This window comes from Leptinotarsa decemlineata, unplaced genomic scaffold, assembly GCF_025532065.1.
Source record: "Leptinotarsa decemlineata unplaced genomic scaffold, Ldec_3_MD MMD2_tig00004307_RagTag_RagTag, whole genome shotgun sequence".
NCBI classification, from domain to species: Eukaryota; Metazoa; Arthropoda; class Insecta; order Coleoptera; family Chrysomelidae; genus Leptinotarsa; species Leptinotarsa decemlineata.
In genome coordinates, this window is record NW_027412606.1 from 8,692,926 (window position 1) to 8,720,694 (window position 27,769).

General features: G+C 33.0%; 1 protein-coding gene across 3 annotated transcripts; it reads right to left on the bottom strand.

Moving 5' to 3' along the window:
• LOC111508629 (RNA-binding protein 47) lies at positions 1–27,721 on the bottom strand. 3 transcript variants are annotated; one of them, XM_074178938.1, is made up of 9 exons: positions 27,522–27,721; positions 23,120–23,640; positions 16,630–16,804; positions 12,420–12,597; positions 9,130–9,214; positions 8,551–8,752; positions 3,212–3,276; positions 1,831–2,152; positions 1–521 (listed from the first exon to the last, which is right to left on the bottom strand). In XM_074178938.1, exons 2-8 carry the CDS (start codon positions 23,626–23,628, stop codon positions 1,831–1,833), a joined length of 1,536 nt encoding a protein of 511 aa, XP_074035039.1. In that variant the 5' UTR covers positions 23,629–23,640; positions 27,522–27,721; the 3' UTR covers positions 1–521. The 3 variants fall into 3 exon arrangements, with proteins under 3 accessions (XP_074035039.1, XP_074035037.1, XP_074035038.1); XM_074178936.1 differs by having other exon boundaries at positions 23,120–23,750; XM_074178937.1 differs by having other exon boundaries at positions 23,120–23,806.
• Between the last annotated feature and the right edge of the window lie 48 nt (positions 27,722–27,769).

Here is a 27,769-nt window from a genome sequence, read left to right on the forward strand (position 1 = left end):
GTAATCTATTACAAAAGGACAAATTCTTTACAATTGCACATAAAATTTACTAAATGAGAATAAGAAAATATAATGTAATAACTGAAATACAATTTACGTCACAAGTTTGAAATGAAAGTATAGAACATTGGACGACACATACACTTTTTTAACACATAATAAGGAACCTCAGAGTAATGTACACAAAGAAACAAAAATTGTTTATAATAGTCTGTGCAAATTTGACAGAAAATATATAGAGTGAAATAAAACAGATTTCTCTAAAATGCAAAAAAACAGTGTTTTCAAATGAATTGTAGGCTCTGGTAATGAGGCCTGGGTGACAAAAATGCAATTGAGAATGATCGCAGTAGCTCGAAGTCACACTAGAAGTTAGCAAAAAGTCCTGCATGTTGCTCGAAGTCACACTTGAAGTTAGCAAAAAGTCCTACATGTTCGCTGCTATTAGTGTGGTGTCATTTGATGTGTGAGGGTTGCGTGCTTGAATAATGAAAAATCGTTCGACTCCAAAAGAACGAAAACTGAAAAGAAAAAGATGTATTACTTCAAGTTATGGAAGTTTATCATTCTTATTTCTGTGACTGATAACCAATTTCGAATATTATTGACATTTCAAGGATATTAATAGTTTATTTAGGTACCCAGGTATGCATGAATCCAATCAGATGATCTAAAAATATTGTTGGTCTAAATATGACTACAATTGTTGATCAATATTGTTTTGATGCAGGAATGTTTGGGAAGTGATTTTCCACCTGTCTAGTGATTCCTGGTTTGTACAGAATGTTCATTTCATTACAATACAATTGTTTGTTTCTACTGATACTGGCAAGTAAAACATATTTTTGTTACTTACTATTCTCAGAATGATGTACCAATAACATTTTCCTACAACTGGATTATATTAATGTTTAAGATATGTACTTAGACTACTGGTTTCATTCGACTGACCATTTACGGGAGTCCTTCTGCCTTTCAATTCAAAGACAGACAAATCCAATTGAAAAGATAAGTTATATTCAAATACAATAAGAATATGTCTGCATTCAAATCATTTGGAAATAGATACAGGTCTTCAATCATGAAGGACCAGAGAAAAATTGGTTGATATTAGTGGGAATATTTAGGAAAATGAATCTAGAATAAAAAATCTAAATATTATCAGTTACCTAAGTAATTTGTTTCATTTTATAGTAGCCTACGAAAATGCTCTGAATTTGGAAATATCTACTATTGCCTGAATATTCTACAGGAGTTTAATGTGAAACTTATGACAGGAAGCCTTTCAAATAAAAATCTGCCTCAAGATTATGTTTCCTAGTGCTCTAGTTGTACAAAGAAACGTCTGAAGTTATAACCTAAAATCGAATTCGAAAAGGATTGTGGTACAACCATGAATTTTCAATTTTCACCACGTCGTCAAAATATTAAATGCTTCACATTCAACTCTAGACATATAGGTAGACATTCCTCCTGTAGCATTGCTTAAAAAATATATTCAACAAGCTTAGGTTTGTGAAATTATTCATGTGGATTTAGCCGACCCACTTTATGGAGAGAACTCATGGATATATTTGATACACGGCCATTTATAAAGCATTCTTTCGCTATGTATTTTAGATTGGACCCAAAGTGAGTTGGCTAAATATAAGTTCAGATTCTTAATGAAGCCGATTGCTTTATTTGGTGGGTGATATTTTGAGTCAAGTGACAAGAATAAAACTTGGTCAAATTGTGAGAACCTAATTCGCTCTGCAAAATAGGGCAGGCGCATGTGTTCTACTGTATCATCATATCACAAACATATCACAAACAAACAAAATTACTCACTTAATCATGAAAGTAAGTTCCCATCTTGGTTTTTGGTTTTTCACCATATAGTTCGCTCATTCGCCTTTGGTATTCCTGAATCGGATCGTATTCTTCAGATGTTCTCATGGATGCAAAATAATTGCAATCAACTGGATCAGGATTTCTAGGCAGAGGGAGTGAATTAGTACATCGATGAGCCAATAACGTTGAACTATCATTTGCGGAGAAATTAGGTACAGTAAAAAGTGGTGGAGTCGAGTGGTATCCAAATCTAAGTGGTGATTCAGCATGACATCTTGTGATGAAATGTGCATTACATTGACATAAAGGTCTGTACAGGCTGGAAAAATAATAAAAACGTATCATTTAAATCTGTTTGCAATCTTGAACTTTGGAAGTATTCAATTAATAATATCTTCAATGGGTTTATTGACATGGCTCTACTTTTTTGTTACAATGAATTACTATATTTATTGTAAAAAAATATTGATTTTATGAAAAAAGAAGGTATCAAATAATGAATGCAATAAAGAAATCTAACAAATATAATATCAATGAGAATTGCAAAATCAAGAAATAACTTATTATGATTCATTTCAGTTTAATGATCATTATAATGAATACGTTATGATTTTTCAGGCCAAATTAATTGAGGATTCTCAATCTATTTTTGTTGTATATAATGTGTAAGAAATCAAATACCAAACTCTACTAAACGAAATTCCGATTGCAAAAATCAAAATATGCAGGTATAAAATAGGGGGACTCATCATCATACAAGGTAAAGAATATTACAAGAGTTTTATCCCAACACCAAGACGTTATTTTTAACACCTCGACACGTATTTTGATCACCATATGATTATCTTCAAGAAGAAACTCCAGTAATATTCATTACTACATCAAAGGTTCGAAACAGTGCATTACAAATTTTACAAAGTCCTATCTTTTATCTTACTTGAGGCCCTCGTTTGTTAAAGAAACTCAAAAAAAAATAAAAAAGCAGGGGAAGAGTAGTTAGTTGTTTTCAGCAGGGTAGGGGGTCATTTTAAAATTAGTAAGTTGGTAAGCACAGTAGCTGACCATATTCTACTATGGTTTGATTATGCCAATGTTAAAGGAACATCAGCTACATTTTCAATATTCATTGTATTATATTATATTAACCAAAATAACATTTATCAAGATCAAACTTTGTTCTTGAAGGATTAAAAGATTGAGTAATATTTCCGAGGTATCATTCCCTACTTTTGAAAGAGAACATTTTTCAATTGTCAAACTTTAAATGAAGATCTCGTTCATAAATAGCGGGCATCATGTGTGAGAATGTTGAAATGTGAGTAAAAATGTTAGCAAATAGATAACTTTGTAATAATAAATGATAACAAAGTTTGCTTACCCTCTCGCAGCTGAATCATATGCAATTCCACACATGAAATTGTCTGTAGTCTCTGGTCTCAATTCCTGTAATCAGTTCAAGAAATTGTTTATCAGAATAACGAGTATTTATTAATAATGATAATAATCAACGCATTTCATATAAAGCTGTAGATGGACACAATCTATTTTTTATTTAATCTAGACCTCGCCAGAAACTTAGGTTTCGAAATTTACTAAATTGTGTAAATCTCCAGGAGAAGGCAAAATATAACAAAACAAGTGTATAACTTATAATTTGACTGACGGGAAGTAAAGGTACTTCCCAGACTAGTCTGGAAAGAATCACATCATTGTATCTTGTAACTTCTGTGTGACTCTTATAATTGGAACTTTTGTTCTGTCGAGTTGCCAAAGCTGTAAATAAATAAGTAAATAAATGAATTGTTGTCATTGTAATTATGAAATACTTGGTAGATATGGTTTTGATAAAAGTAGCTGATCATTACCATAGCAGCGATGTAACGACTGACAGCTAGTTGACATTTTGATTTTCGAAAGTTTGCATGGTTTTTGCTCGCAGTTATCACAATAAACTATGGAAAGCAGCAGCGATAGCGAGTTTGAAAATGTGCCTTATGAAATTTCCAATGCAACAGCTGGTGTTACAGCAGAACTATTACTGTCAAATCCTCTACCTTGTGGAACATGTACTCTATGTTGAAAAGTACCATTTCATTAAAGAACAATGGAGACACCCTACATTTTGTTTTATGAGAGAGGAAATTGTTAGATCAAGATCTTCAGATGATGTGGTGCTGCAGGTTTTTCCGGGTTTTCCTGCAGCTGAAAAAGCAAATGCGCCACTGGAATCAGTGAAGTCGCCCCGGAGCGCCAATTAATTTTTATTGTTGTATTTATTTTATTTTTATCGTTGTTTTAACACTAGGAAATAAATATAAAAGAACAATGTAAACATAGCGAGCAGATCAACAAATTATAAGAAAGCAAATAATCAAACATATTTAACGCTGAAGGTAATTTTCAACAGAATATTTTGATTGTAGGATATAACTTAATTTGCTTCATTTTGAGGTAGCAACAATTATTGAGTAAGCCGGCACTTGTAGAATGTTTTTGTTAGTATCTATCTTCTGTTCCAATGTCAATAATTATCATAAATCAGAATTAAAATGTTCGAAATTTTGTTCTGGTTTTTTGGAAAGACTTGTTCTGGAGTTATCTACCAATGTCAATATTAGTTAGTGAATTCCCAATTTCTAATTGTTGAAAAAGGCAGCAGACGATTAGGTAATATAAATTCTGATCTAGCGTAATACTCCTTTAGGAAAAAAGCCAGCAATGCATTGAGTCTTCATCACCTATCTATCATATTGGTTTGAATTTATAAAAATAATTTATTTGGCAAAATCATCACAAATCATTATTTGATAAAAACGTCATGCTTTCATGAATATGAAATTGGCAAAAAATTACTGGTAGTCTTCTCCATGAAACGACATTTTTTTGGTATTTTCACCTTCCACAATATGAACATTTTGATGAAGAATTTTATACACGTGTATAATGGCAAACTTTAGTTACTCCGATAGAATACTGCGTAAATTCAAAGTATTTTTCACAACTTATTATGCACTGTTTGGAACCTTTGGTGTAGTAATGAATATTACTGGAGTATATTTCCCAACACCAAATCGTTATTTTTAACACCTCGACACGTGTTTTGATCACCAAGTGATCATCTTTAAGAGGAAGAATAAATTAAAAACTGTTTCTAGTTTAATCTTCCTCAGGAACATGAGACTGTCAGGCATGTCATATGCGAGTGCCCAGAGTTATCGTCAATAAGATAGTGTGTGTTCGGCGAGTCTTGGCCTACACCTGCTGATATAAAGGAGATGTCTTCAAGTGACCTGTCCACCTTCCTGGAAAGGACAGGATGGACGATGACCTAGAAGAACAACTCTTCGGGAGGATGTACAATGGGTCACATGTGGCCTAAGTGCTGTGGGCTTACACTCACCCTCCCTACTCTACAGATACAGATTGTGTTGTTCAATATATGCGTGAAGCCCTTCATGCACTCGTTTGTTCTGCAACAGTCACCTAGTGACTGATGTTACATACTATATCGATTAATGTTGAGCTGTATGAACTTGTAATACAAAATACTATTAAATAATATCCATCAAATCAAAATCAATCAAAATGAAGTTTTTGGGATTTTAGTAGAAGGTATGAGTCTTGAGAGGGAAAATTTTACACAATTATCTAACTGAAGTAGGTACTCAAAACTATTTCTTATAAGTCAAATTTCACCCATTTGCATTTTTTTATTGACCAAGCCAAATGAATGTTATAATTCTGTTTTTGAAAACGATAAAGATTGTCATTATTATCATTATTAGGCATACTACTTGTCACTAACTACTGAATTATGTCATACTAACAGTATGTAAAATGTCTTCAGAGAGTAGACACCTACTTATGAAACTTTTTAAAATGGAAATGAATTCCTTCCGTAATCAATTCTGTAACTTTTACATGTGTAGCTTTTTCAAAGGAAACACCCTGTATCAGTTTATAGTTTAATTTGTTCTGCAATATTTTTCAAGCATTCTCAGTAATTTTTGTAAAACTGGCAACGCTGTCGACAGCCTCAACTGATTTTCTCAACGAATGCTCTTTTCAATAAATTTGAGAAGTTGGCCATGATTTAATATTTTTTTGAGACAATAGATTTCAAACTGGTAAAAACCAGTTCTCATTTAGATATCATGCAGTTTTGATGTAAAAAGCAGTGAATAAATGAATTGATTTTTATTGAGTCTATTGTGAATGTGTTTTAAGCATAATATTAGTGACAAAAAAGTGTAATAGACTTTTGAAAAAATCAGTGAAATGCTATACACGAACCTAAATGTGAGTCACATTTTGAATATTTATCAATTCTATTTTGTATTATATAGAAAATGTAGAATGTATTATATAGAAATGTAAAAAAAAGCAGAATTTAAGGGATTTTTCTAAATATGGTCATATTTGCTGTGGTCAAGCATGATGATGAAACTAGTCAATAGAGAAACAATATATATAAAATAAAAAATCTTGTTCATCCAACATAATCAATTGGAAATGTATTTTTAATTTATCGCCAACTAAAGGATGTTTGTGAATGTCAAAATCATTAATTATACTTCACTTTCCGGAAACTGTACTGTAAAGTGGCTATATCTTATCTAGTTTCGAAAAAGGCAAGCAAAACCCCCTCTGTACTATTTCTGCATTTTTTGCAACCATTCGATACGTTTTTTGAATTTTTATCAAAAGTTCTTTCTGACATTTTCAAAATGCAATACTAATGCTGCGGCGTTGTTTCGTCAAACAAGTAAATAGACTTAAGTATTTGAATTTTCAAAGTTATCTTTAAAAACACTTGACCAAAAAATATGTTATTTTCCCACAAAAATAGATTATATGATTAATAAAAGTAAAAAAACTTGAATATAATAAATAGTGAGTTGGGATGAAAAAAAGAAGTCTTGTACTGGAAATACTATTACACTTACTCAAAATTCAGTTGTGGTGGATGACCCACCTAGCATAGCTGAATTATTTGTTGAACACTTCGAATTCTGATTTGCAATAAATTCTCACTTAGGTTAATAGAATAGAAATTTATTTATACTGAACAACAAACAAAATGGTTTCCACTTACATGATGCACAGTTTTTTTTAAAGTTCCTTACATATATTATTAATTGGGCATCATTGATACAGTTAAAATAGATATAAAATATAACAATATAAATCAATAAATAATAAAATGATCGTTAAAAATTCAGAAACATTAGAGCATTAGAAGGAGTTGTATCCTCTGTAATACTGAATATATCCAGTTCACAGATCCTCACCCTTTTGTTAACGGTTTCGAGACATTGTTGAAGAGGAGACAAATTGTTTGAGACACCAAATAGATTGTCTCTTCTTCTCAGTCTTACGCCAGGTACAATAAAATCTAGTATAGAGAATTTCAGGTACTTTCAGAATGTTAAATACAAAAATCACTTCCGAGGAATCATGGCGGCCTTTCAATGGTTGCGTATTAAATTAATTAATAATAATCATTTCTGGACTTTTTCTATAGTATCAAAATATAAAAAGGTATCTGGATTCCAAATGACACAACCATATTCCAGCTTAGAACGAACAATGGAGTTAAAGAGTAACAAACAAGTAGGTATCGTGAGTGAATTCACGGCTGGATCTTAATACAAAGTTCATTTTTCTGTAACATTCAAATACTAAGTATTCAATGTGCTGAGAGAAACTGAACACACCAGTAAAAATGATTCTCGGTAAATTGGTGTGATTAATGAAATAGTCCTTGATAGTGGGTGACTTCCTTCGTGTGAAACTCATTATTTTGCATTTAGCTTCGTTGAGAGATAGGTCAGATACTGAAAAGTAGGTAGATAGATTATTGAGATCATCCTAAAGCATATATCAGAATCTTTTTCGCTTTCTATTCTTCTAAAAATATTGGGATCATCGGTATATTGGAGAAATTGACAATGCCTGATACATTGAGAAACGTCATCAACTAATAACAGGAAAAGGAGAGGTCCCAAAATCGAGCCCTGCGGAACTCCAGAAGTAGCAGTGAATTCGAACGAAGATACGTTGTTGAACTGTACGAACTGTATTATGTTGGATAGATAGCAGTGAAAGAAATCAAGTGTGTTGTTTGTGAAACCGAATGCTTTTAATTTCATGATAAAAACCCCGTGGTTAACTCTGTCGAATGCCTCTGGATCCAAAGGATCCAAACATATTTCAGTATTGATATTCAAATATCAAGGGTTAACCTTATCAAATATCATCCAGTTATTTTTGGAAAAGAAATATTCCATTTATCACTCCAAATTTATTGCTTTTTTCATTCCTTAGGAAGCTTCCTACAATTTTTTGTATAAATATTGAGAAGTAAAAAGCCAAAACCTTTCCCAAAAATCCTATCATATAAAATCCCCCTTTCAATTTAAACAAAATTCCTACGACTGGAATTTAATCGAATAAGCGAATTAATGTTATGCATGTACTGTCACGATGAAATGAGTGGATTCGACCCATTTCCTGACAAAAAGTCGTGATTTTATGAACGATTTGAGTGTTTTTCTTATAAATTTATCCGTATTTGATACTGAAGAGCCAACAAGGCAAGTACCTTATGGCGAAACATCAAGTTGTCTACCAGTGAGGATGGACCTAACCTAACCTATTACTCATCAGTATGAAGGATCACATTTTTTCCTACTGTTCGTAAGAAGTATACATCACCTGTTTATTATCTATATCCAATTGATTTAATAAAATTGGAGGAGATTCCTGTGATACTTTGCAAGTCTGCGTTTCTTTGTCAGACTTGGCAGATTGTTCCAATGGCTTGGGACTCCATCTAGAGGAGCTGCATTCATCACTATTCTGCGACAAATTTGATGAGGAAGAGCATGTTCGTGAACGTGGCTTTGAAAAACTACATCTGTAAATTGAAGGCAAACAATTCATTATGAATCAAAATAGATATATTTTGAAAGTTTTACATTTTTTGTGAATGTGGATTGAACGAGTTTCATGAATTTTCAAATGTGAATTGTTTGAATTGAAAATATCCTTTTAAGGAGTGATTAGTTATAGGGGAAATTAGAAATTATTGTTTCAGACAAGTCTTTCAAACTCATCTGATTTATACTTTTAGAGTCTTTGAACCGTACCATACTTTTTTCAATAATCTACTTTCATCTTTCCCAAGAAACATTGGTTGTTTATAATAAGAAAATTTAAACTCAAGATGTGTTTTAGGAAAAATGTTATGTTTTTAATCTTGGCTGGCAGTATAATCTTGATTAAAATACTTACATCTTCTGATGGCGATATTCTGGACTTGTATATTTACTGGGTGGTCTGGCCCATTCAATTTCCACAAGAGTATCCTTATAATGATCTGAAAATGAGGCATTCCAAGATAAAAATGCACCAATCACAAAATTATTTGTAACTAGGGTAAATAATAGGGCACAATAAACTGCTAGGTGTTCAAAGAAGGAAGTTATTCTGGAGAAGAAATATAGTTTTCATAATTTTCTGGTCTATTTTTAATTGGTTGTGTATAACATACATTGTTTTTATCACAATGAATTTCTATTAAGAGGCATCAGTTTGAGATTGTATGGAGATACAAAGTCATCAGCAAACGAACGAAGTTCTAGCCACGGTTTATTTTTATATCATATATGTTATGTTGAAATAACATAATTAATACACCTCCTTGAGGTACCCCACAAGAATCAAGTATCATGCTCTCTTAAATAACTAGAATAATTGAAGAGATAATTAATTCAAAAACATAAATTTTTTTGAAAAATTTATCATCTACTCTTTCACTATCGACTTTATTACCGAAACCATTAGCAATTATAGAAAGTTAACTTATTGCTCTTTGTTTGAACTGTGTGATTCGGCTATCAACAACTGTAGAAACAGGAAACTTTTTGTTACTATTTATATTTCTGAGAATCTATTTTTACAAATTACTTGATGGATGGACATTTATGATTGAAGTAGAGAGTTAATGTTTTGTATAGCTTTGTTCTGAAGAATCAGGAGTGAGTCCGCTCATTTATGATATGTAACAAACTATAGGACAGTTGAATATTGAAAGTGGCAATAGATGAGTGAGAAATATAATGAACGAACTGGATATCTTTGGAGTGTATAGGTTAAGTTTTTTCAAAATTCCTACTGAGAAGAATTTTTTTTAGCCAGTATGAGTTTTCTTTGACAAATCTGAGTCTTTATATCGACCAAGGTACTTTACTTCATTTGTGTATTCTATTTTACTAGACCCCAAACCTAATTATGTGTTGATGTAGATATTGATGATAATGTATGCTGACTTTTTTGTATTCAGTGTCAGTTCGTAGTTGAAAAGTCAAGCTGATACTTCTATTAAGTCGGAGCTGATGTAACTTTTGAAGTTCTGAACAGATTAATCAAAATACAAGTGATAATGAGGAAGCACTACAGGAAAATCCTGAAGGCGCTCTCAGAGCGGTGCCTGTGCGAAAGTAGCGATTCACATTGGATTTGAATTGCTAGAGATTAAATCCATTTGGGAAAACGTTCTCAGGAAGTTTACTCCACATAAACTCAGTTCTTCAGATGAAAGAGTTAAACAGTGAAGTTCGAGGTGTATTGAGTTGAACCTTAAAACGATGAGCATTCAGCAGTCACAGTGTGTCACGTATTTCTGATATGTACCGCTCTTGGTGGAATCAAATGTACCAAGTCACTTGAACACTTCCCGTGAAAGTATCTATAGAAGACAGACAAATATTCAACCTTTCTTCGAAGTTCCAGGCTATCAAGGTTGCATGTGATTTTCGCGTCTCCAATCAGGCGGATGGCTCTTTTCTGGATGGAATCCAGCAACTTAAGGGTATGTCTGGGGGCAGATCTCCATATACGAGTACAATACTCCAAAGAACGTCTGATCTGAGCTTTATAAAGCATCAAAAGTTGCTGGGTTGTGTACAGTTTTCTGGTTTGGAACAATGTTCCAAGCTTTTGAGAAGCAGCCTTTGCAATTCCAGCGACATGATTGTGCCAAGACATATTGGTGTCCATTTCAACCCCCCAACAAACTTATCGAAACAGAAAGCGGAATTGTCTGACCTGACATCATTATATCTGGTTCGGAGACATTTATCTTCTTGGAGAAAACCGATGCCTGCGTTTTTGTGGCATTGAATTGAACCAGGTTACTTTCACCACAATTCGAAATCACTTTTAGATTGTCATTAAGATATGCAACGTCCTGCTGCCGTTGAAGATGTGCCTCCGTAGCCGATGTCATGGAATCCAAATGGAATGACAAGACAAGTGTGCTGTCGTCAGCAAAGCAATATATTGGATTCTCAATGTTTTCCAATAAGTTGTTGATATACAATAAAAAAAAAAGTTGGAGACAATATGGATCCTTGGGGAACACCAGAGTTGATGCATGTGCATGTGTTTTCATGTAACTAGTAACTGATTTCAATTAAATGGTTTTATTTAGCTTGGCCTGTTTGTTTATTTGAGTCATATATAGTAATTGAAGTTTGACCCCCTTCCTATTCACCAATTAATCTTATATTTGGTACATACATACAGTTTTGATGACATTACAATTATTTCACAGCTACGTCACCATGGGTATCAAATGACAGGGCTTTACTAGTAGAACAGTAGTTCACTTTGAAAAAGATGCAAATTCAAGATGGCCGCAGCTACAAAATGGCGGATTAAATATTGCATTGTAATACTAAGGCACTAAATGACGAAACAGGATGATAATTCAGCAACAAAATTAGAAACTAAAAACTTGAAAATAAAATAGGTGAAACATTTTTAATTTTCAACTGTTTTATTAAAAAGATAATAATGATGCAGATAATCTAATAAACTAAAAATAACTCTGAAGATCCTAAGTAGAAGTCATCACACCATTCACCTTAGCAATCTATGGTATTTATTTATTCAAAATTTGGGATACAAACAAGTAGATACCCATAAAAGCATCCACTGCTATTAGTGGTTACAGAGATAGGTACTGGGTGTCAACAGATACCTAACGATTTTATTATTATTTCACCTGATCAATACCGTAGATTGCTGAGGAGAGTAGTGTGATGACTCCTACCTAGGACCTTTCGAATTCTTTAGTTTTTAGTACATTATTACTTACTTACATTATTACTACCTCATTATCATCTTTTTTTCAATAAAACCGTTTAACATAAAAAAAATAACTTGTTTTATTGATGTTAAGATAAAACTGGAACCTTTGGCAAATAAATAATTCAAAGCAAGCACTTTTTCCAATTATCAGACATGCACTACTCCTCTCGACGCGCGTTTTACCAACTAAGTTGGCGTCTTCAGAAGATGAACGCTCCAATTTGGTTGGTGAAACGCGAGTCGAGAAGATTATTATATTTCTGGAGATTGGAAAAAGTGCTTGTTTTGAATGTTGAGTATGTTCATGTTTATGTAAAGCCAATACTTTGGTTGATTATACTCATATTTATGTTTTGTGTATATTTGTTGCTTTGCATTAGGATTGATCATCTATTCCTCTCTCTGTCAACTCAAAAAATATGCAGTACCTTTCAAGAGTACCATCAGCTTTTCTGCCTCTTCTCTCGTTGACAAATGGACGAAGGCGTAATCTTTGAATTTATATACTTTCTCGAGACATTTTTTTTCCACGTATTGAAGCAGCATTCCTTCAAGATTTTCTGGTGTCTCAGTAACCTCCAGGTTTCTCAGATAAATTATCTTTACCTTAAACAAAAAACATAACATTTTAGGATAGTTATATGTTCACATATACAAAACAAATGTATACATTCCTTGGTGTTTTTTGAATTTTTAACCTTCCAAAACGAAACAGAGATCAAGAAACGTCAACTTTTCCACAAAAATAATGCCTTTCAAAGGATATTGAGTATACAATACGGATATTGGTTAGGATGTGAAAAATCAATAAAATTTAAAAACGGTATATTTTTCATTACTTTCTCCATTCAAGTAGTTGAGTTTCAGCCAACCAAAATTATATATTATGAATGAATTAGAATCACACCCGTGATATGGAATACAATCGAGGGGTTCGTGTAGACACGAATGTTTTCAAAATTCATATTCGTACTACAGAAGAGAATTTTGAGATACAAAACAAACAGAAGGGATTCATGTATATTCATCATTTATTTTGGAAACAGAAGGTCTCAAAACATACAGACAAAAGTCAATTATATTCAGAAAATGTTTAGAACTCTTTGCATACAGCCTTAGTATGTGATAACTATATGCGATATGTAATAACTATACAGGATGTAAAAGCCAAATGGAATAAACTCATTATTTCGGTTACGGTGCATATTTTAACAAAATCCCAAAACACGTCAAATTTGAATTATAATTTGACATACTTCAAAGGAAAAATGCTACCCCTACCTTCAACCCCCGTCGAATGACAGGTACAACCCCCAATTTTTTAATTGGGAAGTATTGTTCGAAAGGTCTCTACATTCTCTATTCAAAAATGGTATCGCTTTCAAGTTTATTGTAACAATTAAGATAAAATAAATTAAAATCATGTGGTTACCGAAATTCGATAAAATACACTCAAAACTTATTGCAGTATACTCAAAACATATTTCGTGTTGAGGTATTGATAATGAGAAAGTAAGCAAAAACCATAGCATTGTTCATTTTAGATGGTATACTTAAAAAAAACTGTAAATAATGTCTGAGGCAACGGTAGTTTAAAACGTTTTGTCAACATGTTTTGTAAGTTACAACATTAATTGTCAGTATTTTAATTTGAGTTTAAAATTCGTTAACTTCGAGTCTGACAAATGGTTAGATTAACGGAAATGCATAAATTAATAGTTTTACAAATGATTGGTTACGGAGATAAAACCCGAATACAAAAGGAAGTAGCTTGCCTATTTCATGAGGAATTTTTTAATTTACCACCCATATCTCAAGGAATAATGAGCAAAATAGAGAAGCAGTTTCGCGAGCTTGGTCATGTGGGGCAGATGAAAAAAGCAGCTGTCAATGCAATGAGTGATGAACTCAAATTAGATGTGATGCTTGAGTTTGAGGAAAACCCATATACATCGAGTAGACAGGCATCCACTACATTCAATGTTAGCCATACATCGATAGTAAACATATTGAAAGAAAATAAAATGCATCCCTATAAAATGATACCTACTCAGGAGCTCATTGAAGACGATTTTGATTGAAGAACTCATTTTTGTGAGCAAATGATGGACATCTGGGATAACAATACCATCCAATTAGAGGACGTTATGTTTTTTGATGAGTGTACTTTGTCTCTGCTAATCTGGTCATGCTAATCTGGCTGTTACTGGTCAACAGAAAATCCTCACTGGATGAGATAAAGGTTAATGTTTGGGCAGGGATTATAGGAAACCATATCATTGGTCCCTTTTTTCATTAAGGGCAACTTGTATGGCGATAATTATTTGATACTACTTCAAAATTATTTCATTCCAAATTTAGCAAATTTATATCCTGATACTGGAAACCATCAAGTTCCAGTGAATACGATATGGTGCAGGATAGAGCACCACCACATTACCAAGTGAATGTCCGGCAATACCTCAATACAACATTTCCCAATCGGTGGATAGGTAAACGAGGATCGATTGAATGGCCAGCGTGATCACCTGATCTTTCATCATTAGATTTCTTTTTATGGGGATACGTATAGAGCAATGTGTACAAAACTAAACCTTCAGATTTGAATGACTTAAAAGAACAAATTACGCTTGCGATTATGTCGGTCACGCCTGATATATTAAATAATGTTTTAAGACAGTTTTATTTGAGATTAGGATGTTGCCAAGACGTTCTCGGTGAACATTTTAAACATCAACAAGTCAACATCCATAGTTTTTTCTTATTCTACATTTAATTACGTTTTGCATTACATTTCAATTCTAGTGTATTTTATCGAATTTCGGTAACCACATGATTTTAATTTATTTTATCTTAATTGTTGCAATAAATTCGAAAGCGATAACATGTTTGAATAGAGAATGAAGAGACTTTTCAAACGATACCTATATCACAAACCTATACTTCCCATTTAAAAAATTGGGGTTGTACCTGTCTTTCAAAGGGGGTTGAAGGTAGGGGTGGCTTCTTTACGTTGAAGAATGTCAAATTATAATATACATTTGACGTGCTTCGGGATTTTTTTTAATATGTACAATAACTGAAATAATGAATTTATTCCATTTGGCTTTTGCATAGTGTATATGTAATATGTAATACAAGTACCTGCACTTATGAGATGTAACTGAGACAGTAAATAAAGTCTTTGAAGTATTTAAAACTTGATCACGGATGCCTGGTACAATTTAAACGAATTTTATACATCCTACTTCAATGGGTCATTCTACATTGGAACCACGAAAAGAAGTATAGATACGCGTCTCTCTCTCTCTCTCTCTCTCTCACTCTCACGAGTATGGCAATAGAAAATAAAAAACAGGGATAATTTCAATAGAAAAAAAGAGGCAATGAACATTAATGAAACCTGGCTACCTGTCCTTAATTGTACACAAACAAGGACAGGTCATCCCATTGAGAAAAATCAAGCCATGACCACCAATAATAATATAAAACCAGTATTGTAGTTTCTGCGTTGGGAACAACAATTAGAGCACTGCACACATTACCTCATCGGCTTTGATGATATCTACGGCAGTAGTAGGCATAAAAACCTGCAGACCACGGCCAAAAATCCCGAAAAATAGTTCTCACATATTGATGACTTTGTTACAATTATTGTAACTGTGTATACAGTGTGTCCCACTTCTCATGAATCCATTCCCATATCTCTGTTGTTTAAAATGAATTTCGGAACATATTTGGAACGTTGATGTACATGCGAAATTCTTTCAAATTGACCAAAGTAAAGCTCATCATTCTCGTAGGCGTGCTGTGTTATGGGGGTGGGAGGAAATGGGGTTGATTATTCTTGAAAAGTATGAATATTACTGGAGTTTTTTCGAACACCAAATCGTTATTTTTAACAACATGACACGTGTTTCGATCACCAAGTGATCATCTTCAAGAGGAAAATCAAACTCGGTTTGATCTTTCTCTGGAAGATATTCACTTTGTGATCGAAACACGTATCGTGGTGTTGAAAACAACTGTTTGGTGTTGGAAAAAACTCCAGTAATATTCATTACTACACCAAAGGTTCCAAACAGTGCATCACTAGCTTGAAAAGTGTATTAGAAGTCATTATAAATGAGGATTGTTTACAAATTAGGATTCAGCATCTCCAAAAACTCTTATGAACGTAAAAATTTTGGAAGAGCACAAAAACTAATGTAAAAAAGATTGAAAATCGTGTTTTTTTACAAATGATTTGTCTCCCTGAGACTTTTTCCCGTTCCCAAGATCGAAGAGATCCGTAAAAGGACGGCGTTTGGCGACGATTGAGGAGATAAAAACTAAACTGCACTCTGCACTGAATCGCACTCCTACGAACGACAAACCTCAGAAGTCGAACCTTGTGCGAGCTAATGACTAATGAGGTCTAACCTTTTAACGTGTGATTCCTAACACGGGTTGGACGATAGCAAGTGAAAATCGAGCGTTCAGCCTGGGGCTTGAACCATCGACTCGCACATAGGCCGATTGACTGAGTGAAGGGACAAAATAGAAATTGATGAATAAATATTTTTTGGGTGAAATGAAAATTCACCTTATTTTTTTGAAGAGACAACGTATTTACATGTTTACAATTTTATAACTTACACTTTCTAAAACTGATGTATCAGGTACTGGAATCGGTATAGACCAATCAACTATAGCTGGCTTTCCCCATAATTTCAGCGAATCTACATATTTAACACGGAAACTTGCAGCTTGCTCGTGTGTTTGAAACTCCACAAAAACGAATCCTCGGTTTTCTGCTCTGTTAATGTAACTCCTGCAAAATATCATTATGTAAAGAGATGCAGTTCTGATGAAATAATCATTATTGTGGAGACATGCCTCTTCTTTGTGTCAGAACTCAAGAATACACATTGATTTATGCCGGGAGTCAACGAATCTATTAAAAAAAAATCTGTTTTTCCGTTAACTAGCTGTCGCAGCCCTACGAACGACAACCCTGAGAAGTCGAAACTTGTGCGAGCTAAGGACTAACGAGGTCTAACCTTTTAACGTGTGATTCCTAACACGGGTTGGACGATAACGAGTGAAAATCGATCGCTCAGCCTGGGGCTTGAACCAGCGACCAACACGGCGGTCGATTTGAATGAGTGAACAAAGCACCCACGTCGAACCGACCTTCTAGATTGTAGACTATTAGGTATATTAAAACGAGATTTGGTATAGGTAAATGGTATGTGAAGAGGAGAACTTTCACATATTTTTCACTTCCGGTCACTTCCGGTTTCACCGGAAACAGCTCCGGTTCTAAATTTTTAAATGGAACACCCTGTATATTATAACATTTTTGGATTTCTGAGACAATTCTCGATCAGAATGTGACATTTTCGAAAGTTTTTACGCCTACTTGATGTTTTTGAGTCACTTTTGAAATTGCATCTAGGTGGCCGTGATCGGACGTAAACAAATCTAAGGAAAATTACAATCGCGGATTTTTAGTGACTAGTATGTTAGATATGAATCAGACAAGTTGGCGAAATACATGTCTGTGTCTAACTATTAATTTTCAAATGACCATTTTTTGACAAGCACTTTCCGAAAAAGAGGTTTTTTAACGAATCTAACGGTGGGTACTAATTTATTTGCGATTTGATTACAAATAAGACCTGACTCTAAAAAATTAAGTAAGCGTAAAAACTTTTGAAAATGTCACATTCTGATCCAGAATTGTCTCAGAAATCAAAAAATGTTGCAATATACAGGGTGTTCCATTTAAAAATTTAGAACGGGAACCTATGTCCTGTGAAATCGGAAATGATCGGAAAGTGAAAAATACGCGAAAACTATTCTCTTCACATATCATTTCCCTATGCCATATCTCATTTTGATACACCTAATAGTCTAGAAGTTATGAATTGTCTAATAGATTCGTTGACACCCGGTATATATTTAGTAAAATCAATGATATATTGAGTCCATATTCTCAGTTTTCGATCTTCAAAAGAAGATTTGAAAAAGTTTCTTGGATGAAATAATACTAAAATCAAATCTAATTCATTCAATTCAATGATTCATGAGAAATCAAAACAAAAAATACTTTCTGTCACATTGAAATGTTTTAAGACCCGTCTAGATGAAACAGGAAAACCTAGAAAACTCTATAAAACAGATTTCAACTATTGAATTGAAAAACAGTTTCAAACAAATATTCAAACAACTAAAAATCATTTCTCAAATAGCTTTCCTTAGAAATGACTTTGAGAATCAGAGTATCCTTAACTTGGAAAACAAAATTTATTATATTCATTTTCTGAATCATGTTATGTATTTTTTTCTGGTTCACTTTTCTTGAAATTTGAAGTGATTTGATCTTCGATAAGTTTCATTATTTTTTTTTTATTTCAAACGATTTATAATCATCAATCAAATTATAATTTTTTTTCAAAAAATTCCAACAATTGGGTTATTTCTCACAATATAGAAAAAAAATGTTGTCCATATTCAAAATTTCAGCTACTTGAGATGATTTTGTATTATTTTTTGTAAATTGTTTCACTGATGCAAAGGACTCGGAGCAGTCTACATAAAACTTCTTAGTTTTTTTTGACCACGCCTCATCCCAGGAACGTTTACTTAGAAGTACCGCCATATAAAAAAATTACGTTTTTCTACAAATTTGAAATAGAACTTCTAAAAATTGGTCACAGGTGATGCAAAGTTCAGTTGTTTTTGATTCTGATCATGAAATATCTATTTTTGAAGAAGTAGTTTGTATCTAAAAGTAAAACACATCAATATTAGGAAGATCATTCAATTTTCTTGATATTACTTCAGAGACAAACTCCTTTACAGCTATATATTTCATGAAAGTTCCTTATACAGGATTAAAGACAAAACTGTGAGCATCACCTGTGATCAATTTTTAATTGATTTTGTAGAAACACACATTTAATATGGTGGTACTTTAAAGAAAATGTATACCTGAAATATAGAATAGTCAAGACTAAGGAGTTTTATGAAGATTGTGCCGAGTTTTATTTTGAAAGCTGAAATTTTGCACATGGACTGAAAATGGCATTTGAAAAAACAATTCAAATAACTTTTTTCGATTTTTTGAAAAATAACCTCACACGTTTGGATTTTTTGGAAAAACAAAAATTTTACAGATAATGGGAAACACGTGAATACATTTTTTTGGGTTTGTTTTCATCTTGATTGAAGTAGAGGTAGACGGCAAAGTCAAATTTCGAATAAGGCTAATAAAAAAAACTCCATGTGAAGCGGATTGTGAAAAAATATGCAGATGAAAATAAACATAATGAGCAATTAAACTATTCATGATACAATTTGATGAGACGACATTTTGTCGTTTATTTTTCAATGTCTTTCTATCAACAAAATTCATTAGTACCTATTATTAACGCTCTAATATTGATTTAACCATCGGAAATATAAATTTGTAACATTATTATTATCCATTATAATCTTCATAATGTTCAGTTCCCAAATGAGGTATAAGTATAATTTTGTGGATAATGCACAATTTCTAACTCAATTATCATTGTTAAAGTGTATTGCATAAGGAAAATAAACTGGTATTGTGGATTTCAAGTTAGCAATCATTAGGTATTATGCTTATCCCTTATGAATGAGCTTTCAGAGAAATGAAACTGAAAAACAAATCATACAATTCAGATGTTCCATTGTTCACTCACCTATTGTACTTTATACCGGTTCACAATTTTATCCTGTAATTCTGTATTCAATTATTTCGAAGAAAAAAAAAACACATTTTCGATTTCCGCAAATAAGGCACTAGCATACAGCGTGACTCACGGTCGATGATAGGTTAGACGTTTCTGGAAAACGCAAAACATGTTTTTTCTGAAAATTTCACCTCTCACATTTCCTTACCTGTTCTATCGATCTAAAATATTTTCAGCATTGCGGCGTTGCCACTTCTATCAAAAAGTCCTAGCAAATATATTTTTTTAAATGGAACACCCCGTATATTAATACATTTTTGGAATCGCTCTAGTATTTCAATACTTTTTTGTTAATAATGTCCTATACCTATCTCTATCTGTTTTCGAAATAAAAAATAAATTGTGCTAAATATGGTCCAAAACATAGACTTAATTGAAATTAAGTACATCAGTACTCTCAATTCATGAAAAGTTGATATTTGGATGATAGTTTGGACAAACTCGAAATATTCAAATAACACCAAGAAATCGACTCCATATCATACAGGGCGTGCTGAAATTACTATTATTTCCATTGTACATAAAAGTAGTCAAAAGTTCACTTTTTCAAATAAAACCCCCTGTATATTACTCGGTAAATTGAAAGATGATGGAAAATGCTTCAAGATGATATATCATGTCCCTAGACCTAAATCGTCAAGTTTTCTCAATAAAGTCGCCTCTTCTAGAAACATTTTTTTTTTAGAATTTGGATTTAGGTAGCAGTGGAATTATCAAGCTTATAGCAGTTCGGTTACTTTTATAAGTAATTTACAAAGAGTTATCGACGGTGTTTCGAATCATCTTTCAAAATGAATGCAAATATCGATTATTCAAACGAAGTTCTTATGAAATTATTTATTATACACATGAACAAAGTGATCAAATCATTGTCAGAACGTGTAAAAAATTCAACCAAATGTATGCTGAATCAACACCAATGAACGAGAGGAAGTTTGTAAGGTTACAAAAAATTTCCTTAACTATGGCTCAAAGTTTCCAGGGAATAACTGTACCAAAAATCAGTCATTTCTAGGTAGAAAGTAAGATTTTGTGGGCTAAAACATGTGAAAGTACAGACAATAACAGAATAGGATGATTCAAAATAACAAAATTGTAAACAAAATATCACATTTTCACAATAAATGCTGAAAATGTTGTCCATTACATTCTAAACATTTTTTTTTTGTACGCGACTTGGGGTTGCTTTTTCAATTTCCTGGGGATCCACATCTTCAATACTCCGCACTATTCGCCGTCGCAATTCTTCTTTGGTAGGCACTGGAGTCCTGTATACCCTTTCTTTTAAAACACCCCATAAAAAAAGGCAAGTGGCGTGAGATCGGGTGATCTCGGTGGCCAATCCCACGGCCCTAAACGCCTAAACCAACGATCGTCGAAGAGTTCAAGTTTCCTGGAAACTTCCTGGGTGGAATGAGCTGGCGCTCCGTCCAGTTGAAACTACGAATTCCTATATTCCTCTAAAGGCAAATTTTCAAGAAAATCGGTTACATTCGTCCTTAATATTTGGAGATATCTCTCTGCATTCAGTGTCTTCATAAATAAAAAAGCTTATTTTATTGTTCTTCAGATCACAGAAAACATTCAGGTCAAATTTTTCTTGAAAACCCATTTCTTTTGTAACATGAGGATTATGATCAGCCCAAAAATGTTTATTCCTTCTATTGAAAATACCATCCCTCGTAAATTTTGATTCGTCGCTCCAAATTATTTTTGACAAAAATTCCCGATCTTCCTGTGTATGAATCAAAAGGGATTCACAAAAATGCATTCAACGTTCGAAGTAAATTTATACGGATGCATTCAGTGATTTTTCAAAATTCGTTGTACTGAAGCATGTGATACACCTAAATCTTTTTCTGCACTGCGAATGGAAGCTTCTGGATATGGATAAAAATATGCCAAAACGTTAACAGTATTGACCTAATTTTAAGTAACAGGTTTTGGTAATGTTGAAGGCGCTTTTAACATGGAGCCATAGTTAAGGAAATTATTTTGTAATCTCACAAACTTCCTCTCGTTCATTGGTGTTAATTCAGGATACATTTGGTTGAATTTTCTACAAGTTCTGGCAATGATTTGATCACACTGTCCGTGTATAATAAATAATTTCATTTCGTTTGAATAATCAATATTTGCATTCATTTTTGGCGATTTTTTGAAACACCGTCAATAACCATTTATCAATTACTTATAAAAGTCACCAAACTGTCATAAGCGTGATATTTCCACAGCTACCTAGAAATCAAATTCTTTAAAAATTATTTTTTGTACTTTTTGTTATTGAAAATCTCTTTGATAGAAACGCTTCAATCAGAACACCTACCAAAAAATCATTTAGAAAAGTTCACACATGCAGTTCGTGCTATTGGTAATATTAAATCCCTGTGAAGTTACTGACGATGACGAAGTAGTATTCAGTCCAACTGTAGAAAGTCTTTCATGACTAACCAATAATCCTCCTTAAAATAACGTGACTTGGCGTATGTAGTTGTAACATATGCCTTGTAATCCAAAGATAGTGTGTTCAAATCCCATGGACCCTATAATTTTTTTTATTATCAGCAGTAACGTTATACAAAAAAATTTGTATGATACATTTGTTAAAAGTGATTTTATTTGAATAACTATTTTTCCACAAAAACGACTTCATTAATAAAACTTGACGATTTAGGTATAGGGACATGTATATCATCTTGAAGCATTTTTCACCATCTTTCAATTTATCGAGTAATATACAGGGGGTTTCATTTGAAAAAATGAACTTTCGACTACTTTTATGCACATTGGAAATAATAGTAATTTTAGCACGCCCTGTATGATATGGGGTCGATTTCTTGGTGTTATTTGAATATTTCGAGTTTGTCCAAACTATCATCAAAATATCAACTTTTCATGAATTGAGAGTACTGATGTACTCAATTTCAATTAAGGCTAAGTTTTGGACCATATTTAGCACAATTTATTTTTTATCTCGAAAACAGATAGAGATGGGTATAGGAAATTATTAACAAAAAATATTAAAATACTAGAGCGATTCCAAAAATGTATTAATATACGGGGTGTTCCATTTACAAAAATATAATTGCTAAGACTTTTTGATAGAAGTGGCAACGCCGTAATGCTGAAAATATTTTAGATCGATAGAACAGGTAAGGAAATGTGAGAGGTGAAAGTTTCAGAAAAATCAGGTTTTGCGTTTTCCAGAAACGTCTAAGCTACCATCGACCGTGAGTTACGCTGTATAAAAGCGAAATTTCATAAAAAGCAGGTATTTTCGAGGGGGAAAAATATATTCGTTCAATGAGATTATCATCCATTTATAATTCCTGTTCAATAGACTGTTGAAAAATGAAATAACTTGCCTGTACATGATGACGTCTACGATGTTTTTTACCCCGTTTTTTTCCAGTTCTTGCCAGATCTGATCCTTAGTCTTGAAGGTGGGAATTCCTCCTATGAATATTCGACAATTATTCAAGGAACTCTCGATGCTGAGGAATACATTTGACCGAAATGCGGTACATTTCAGTTCCTTTGCAGCCTTTTTTGCTTCTTCTGGAGACATATAGGACACGTAGCAGAATCCTCTGTTTAAAACTCCGTCATCTGCCATCATCAGTCTCAACTGAAATATTTCACCACATTTTTCGAAAAAATCGACCAACTCATCTTCCTCAGCGTCGAAGGGAATATTCTTTACGAAAAGTTCAGAGCCATTTTTTGGAACAAACTCAGTTTTTTTGATGGGATGATACAGGATTTTTTGAAACCTTATACACTCTGTAATCAGACGTTTGCCCTCCATTGTCATAACTTCACAGTTGTACACTAGATTGAAACTATTCTGGACAAAATTGTGACGGTGCCCCATTATTTGATCCTTCTGAAAGGGTGGTAACCAATTCAACATTCTTCTCCGGGGCATCTCTATTGGTACAGCTATATAGGGGTTCGTTATTATTGGTAGGTAGTTTAGTAGCAGGTAAGAAGATTCTGTGACAATAAAGGTTGGGAATGTTAATCTCTTTGGTATTTTAGGGTTTTATTTTCTGCGAAATGAAAGTTTAAACTGATGTTTATTCTATTGAAGTATTTACGATTCATAAATTATGGGAAACATGATAATATTTACACCACAGAATTATTTAACAAGGTCTCAGAACATAAATTTGATTTGATATATCTATCTACTATGAAAAAAGTATAGAAACGAAAAATATTCAAAATACGAAATTTGAATGAATTCATTGTTAGCAAAGAATTGATTTGTTGACGGTAGTGAATTTAAGGCGCAAAATAAACAAGTCGACTGTATTTAAAATTATAGAAGAGTTATAAGAAACTGTTTTATTTCATGATAACGCTGTCATGGAGTATTTTTCAGATGATATACAGGGCGATAGAATATAATATGTGAAAGTACGTAAGAGTAAACAGTGATTTTACTAAAAGTAGAATAGATTGAAGGGTTTTTTGACAAAATCGTCAAAGCTTTCACCGAGGGGGTTGCTTAGTGTCACTATTTTTCGGGTTTGAATATGTCAAGCAAACACGAGCGAACATGAACGAACACGAGCAAATATACACGAATGCTCGCTCGTGCTCGCTTTTTTGGTGAATACGCACCTTAAGAGAAAGATTGTTAATTAGTAACAGCTCCATCTCGTGAAGAAAGTCTCAAGAGAAAAAAAACATCTCATGTACCAATACTCTGATAGAGATAAAACCGTGTCTGAAGACTGTATTGAGGAGGACTGTATACAGAGTGTTTCAAATTCGAACCTCACCATTGGAATTTCGGAAACTATGAGAGATACAAAGATGGTTAAATTGGGGCAAATTTGCCCATTTACCTGACTAACAATATGCGGTTGTAAAAGTTCTTAAATTCCGAGTATATCCGGAAAAAACAGAAATTCCGGAAAATGGTTTTTATTTTTTTTTTGTTTTATGGTGTTTTCAGATTTGCTATCCGACGTTTCGTCTTCCGGCCACCATCATCAACTTTATTTTTTCTTATGGGCGCTACATTGGATTCTTACTGTTTTGAATAGAACCAGGTTTTACTTTTTCAATGATGTATCATAAGTTATCATTCTTTTTCGAAAAATTGGAGGTATTGAAAAAAAATCAATTCTTATTATAATAGGTTTTGACTTTGATGTTTCTAAATTTGACTTTCAATTTGTTACACTCAATGACATTTTGTCACTGTACAAGTCATCGAATTATTGGTGAAAAATGGCTTTCACGAATAAAGAAAAAAAGAGATATGATAAAAATGTATTACAAATACGATAGAAACAGTGTTAGGACATGGGAAATGTGTTTAAACTTGTATCCCGAAAGATGATAACCAGATTGAACTATGTTCTAGTTATTGGATCAAAATCTCGCCGAGGTTGGTTCATTTGAAAAGCCGAGAAAAAAATACGGAGACAAAATGGACCAGGAAACTTTAAGACAATTTGATAAATGAGGTAAGTCAGACATTGTGTCCTTTTCAATAAAAATTAATAATTTGCAGATAAACATGAACCCGGAAAAATCTACACGTTAAATTTCCTCCGAAATGAATATTTGTCATACAAGTGCTTGGACACATCTCAAAAAAGCGTTACAAAATACACATATCTCTAAAATTGTATCCAGGTGTAATTTGAACAGATGAACGCACTTTTACGAATTGTGGGATATTCAACCGAAATAACGAACACATTTGGAGCATAGACAACCCCTGGCAGTTCCGAAAAATTCGACCTCAAGTGCGATTTAGTATTAACGTGTGGGCCGCAATTTACAAAGATATAATTTTGGGTCCTCATTTATTTGACGGAATTCTCAATGGAGAAACCTATCACCAATTTATAATGTCGATTTTTGAAGACTATTTGGATGATCTACCTTTAACTAACATCTGGTTTCAACATGATGGTGCTCCACCGCACTCTATCAGACGAGTATCTAATTACCCGACTGAAAGGTTTGGTGATGAATGGATAGAAAATATTGGGCCGGTGAGGTGGCCAGCAAGGTCTCCAGACTCAAGTGTTATGGATACATTCTTATGGGGTAAACTGAAAAATTAGAGTTTATGGTCAGAGGGAATATTAAAATATTGAGTACCTTCAACACAACATTGTTAAGAGTTTGGAAACTTGAGGAGAAGGGAAATTAATCGTGCAGTGAATAATATTCGAAGAAAGACACAGTTGCGTTATCATGAACTATGCCAGCATTTTGAGCATTTGCTGTGATTTACTTTTGTCTTTACATTTTAGTTAATTATTGTTATTTGTTCAAAGTTCTATTTTCATTGAAAAGAACACAATGTCTAATTTACCTCATACACACCTCATTTATCAAATTTTGATTGTTGATTATGTCTCCGTATTTTTTCCTAGGCTTTTCAAATGAACCAAACTAGGTAAGATGTTGATTCAATAACCTGAACATAGTTTGATGTGGTTCTCGTATTTCGAGCTACAAGTTCAAATACATTTCCGATGTCCTAACACTGTTTCTATCGTTTTTTTTTTAATTTGTATCATATATCTTTTTTCTTCATTCGTGAAAGCCATTTTTCGCTAAAAATTCAATGACTTGTGCAATAAGAAAATGTCGTTGACTGTAAAAATTTAAAATTCATCGTAAAATCTGGTTCTATTCAAAACAGAAAGAATACAGTGTAGCGCCCATAAGAAAAAATAAAGTAGATGATGGTGTCCGGAAGACGAAACGTCGGATAGCAAATCTGAAAACGCCATTTTGTAGCAGGGAAAAGTGGCAATGTGGAAGTGCAATTTATTTTCGAATCCTTCAAAAAATAAAACCAGAAAAAAATAAAAACCATTTTCCCAAAATTTCTGTTTTTTCCGGATATCTCCGTATATACTCGGTATTTCAGAACTTTCTTAACGGCATATTGTTGGTCAGGTAAATGCGCAACTTTACCTCAATTCAACCAGCTTCGTATCTCTCATAGTTTCCGAGATCCCAATGGTGAGGACCGAATTTGAAACACCCTATAGTAGCTAGTAGTAATAACTAAGAGCTTAGGTCAAAATGCAAATGAGCCTGCTCCAAACTAGAATATTCAAAGATGTTATGGACCTTTAGAAAATAAATTTGATACGATCATTTTGAATTTTTACCAATTATAATAATGGAAAAAATTAATGAAAGAATGTGGAACATTTTTTTGTTCATATGGATTTATTTTCAGTACTTAGTATAATAACATATTAAATGAAGAATAAATGTGGATATGTCAACATGTGTATGAACGGCAAACTTTTTTTTATAAATAGTCGTAATTAATAGGTATTGGGTTTAGTTCTTAGGTATTGTTGCATAAACCCGCTATCGAACTTTCTCCCTCAATGAAACACAACCCCGGTAAAAAAACTATGCCACTATCTCAAAAGTAATTTCACAAAACAGCAAAAATGAAGTTTTCTCACAATAAAAAATAATAGTTCATCATGTCCAACGCGTATGTACGTTCATTTGGGAAATCGAATTACTTTTATGCCTATCATATACTACATTTATAGGTAGATATTTTCTAAAACTAACATAACTTTAATTTCTGCATTTGTTTCAAACAAATTGTTTGAGACATTATTCTTCGAGTACGATATATTAATTTATTGAAAACTTGATATATTTCCAACTTGTTTTATAAAAAAACATTCCGACGATGGGGTTTGTTGTTCATACTTAGAATAGTTAAATTTTGAAAGTAAAATAATAATATCTTACCTTATTTTTCGAAAAATTTACCAGAAATTGAATGAAACGTCCAAGCAAACTCAGTTCATGACTGATTCAACTTCCAAAGAATACTGCTACAAGCTACAACGGGTATTGCGTCGATTGAAACAAAAACTGTAGTCAAAGCGGCCCGATTGTTGCGGCATCTTTGATCTGTGCTCAGGCCAGTAACGTGTTCTTCCCTGTGAATAAATTCAATAATCAGGATCGCAATGTGTAAAGTAAAAATTGGCTAG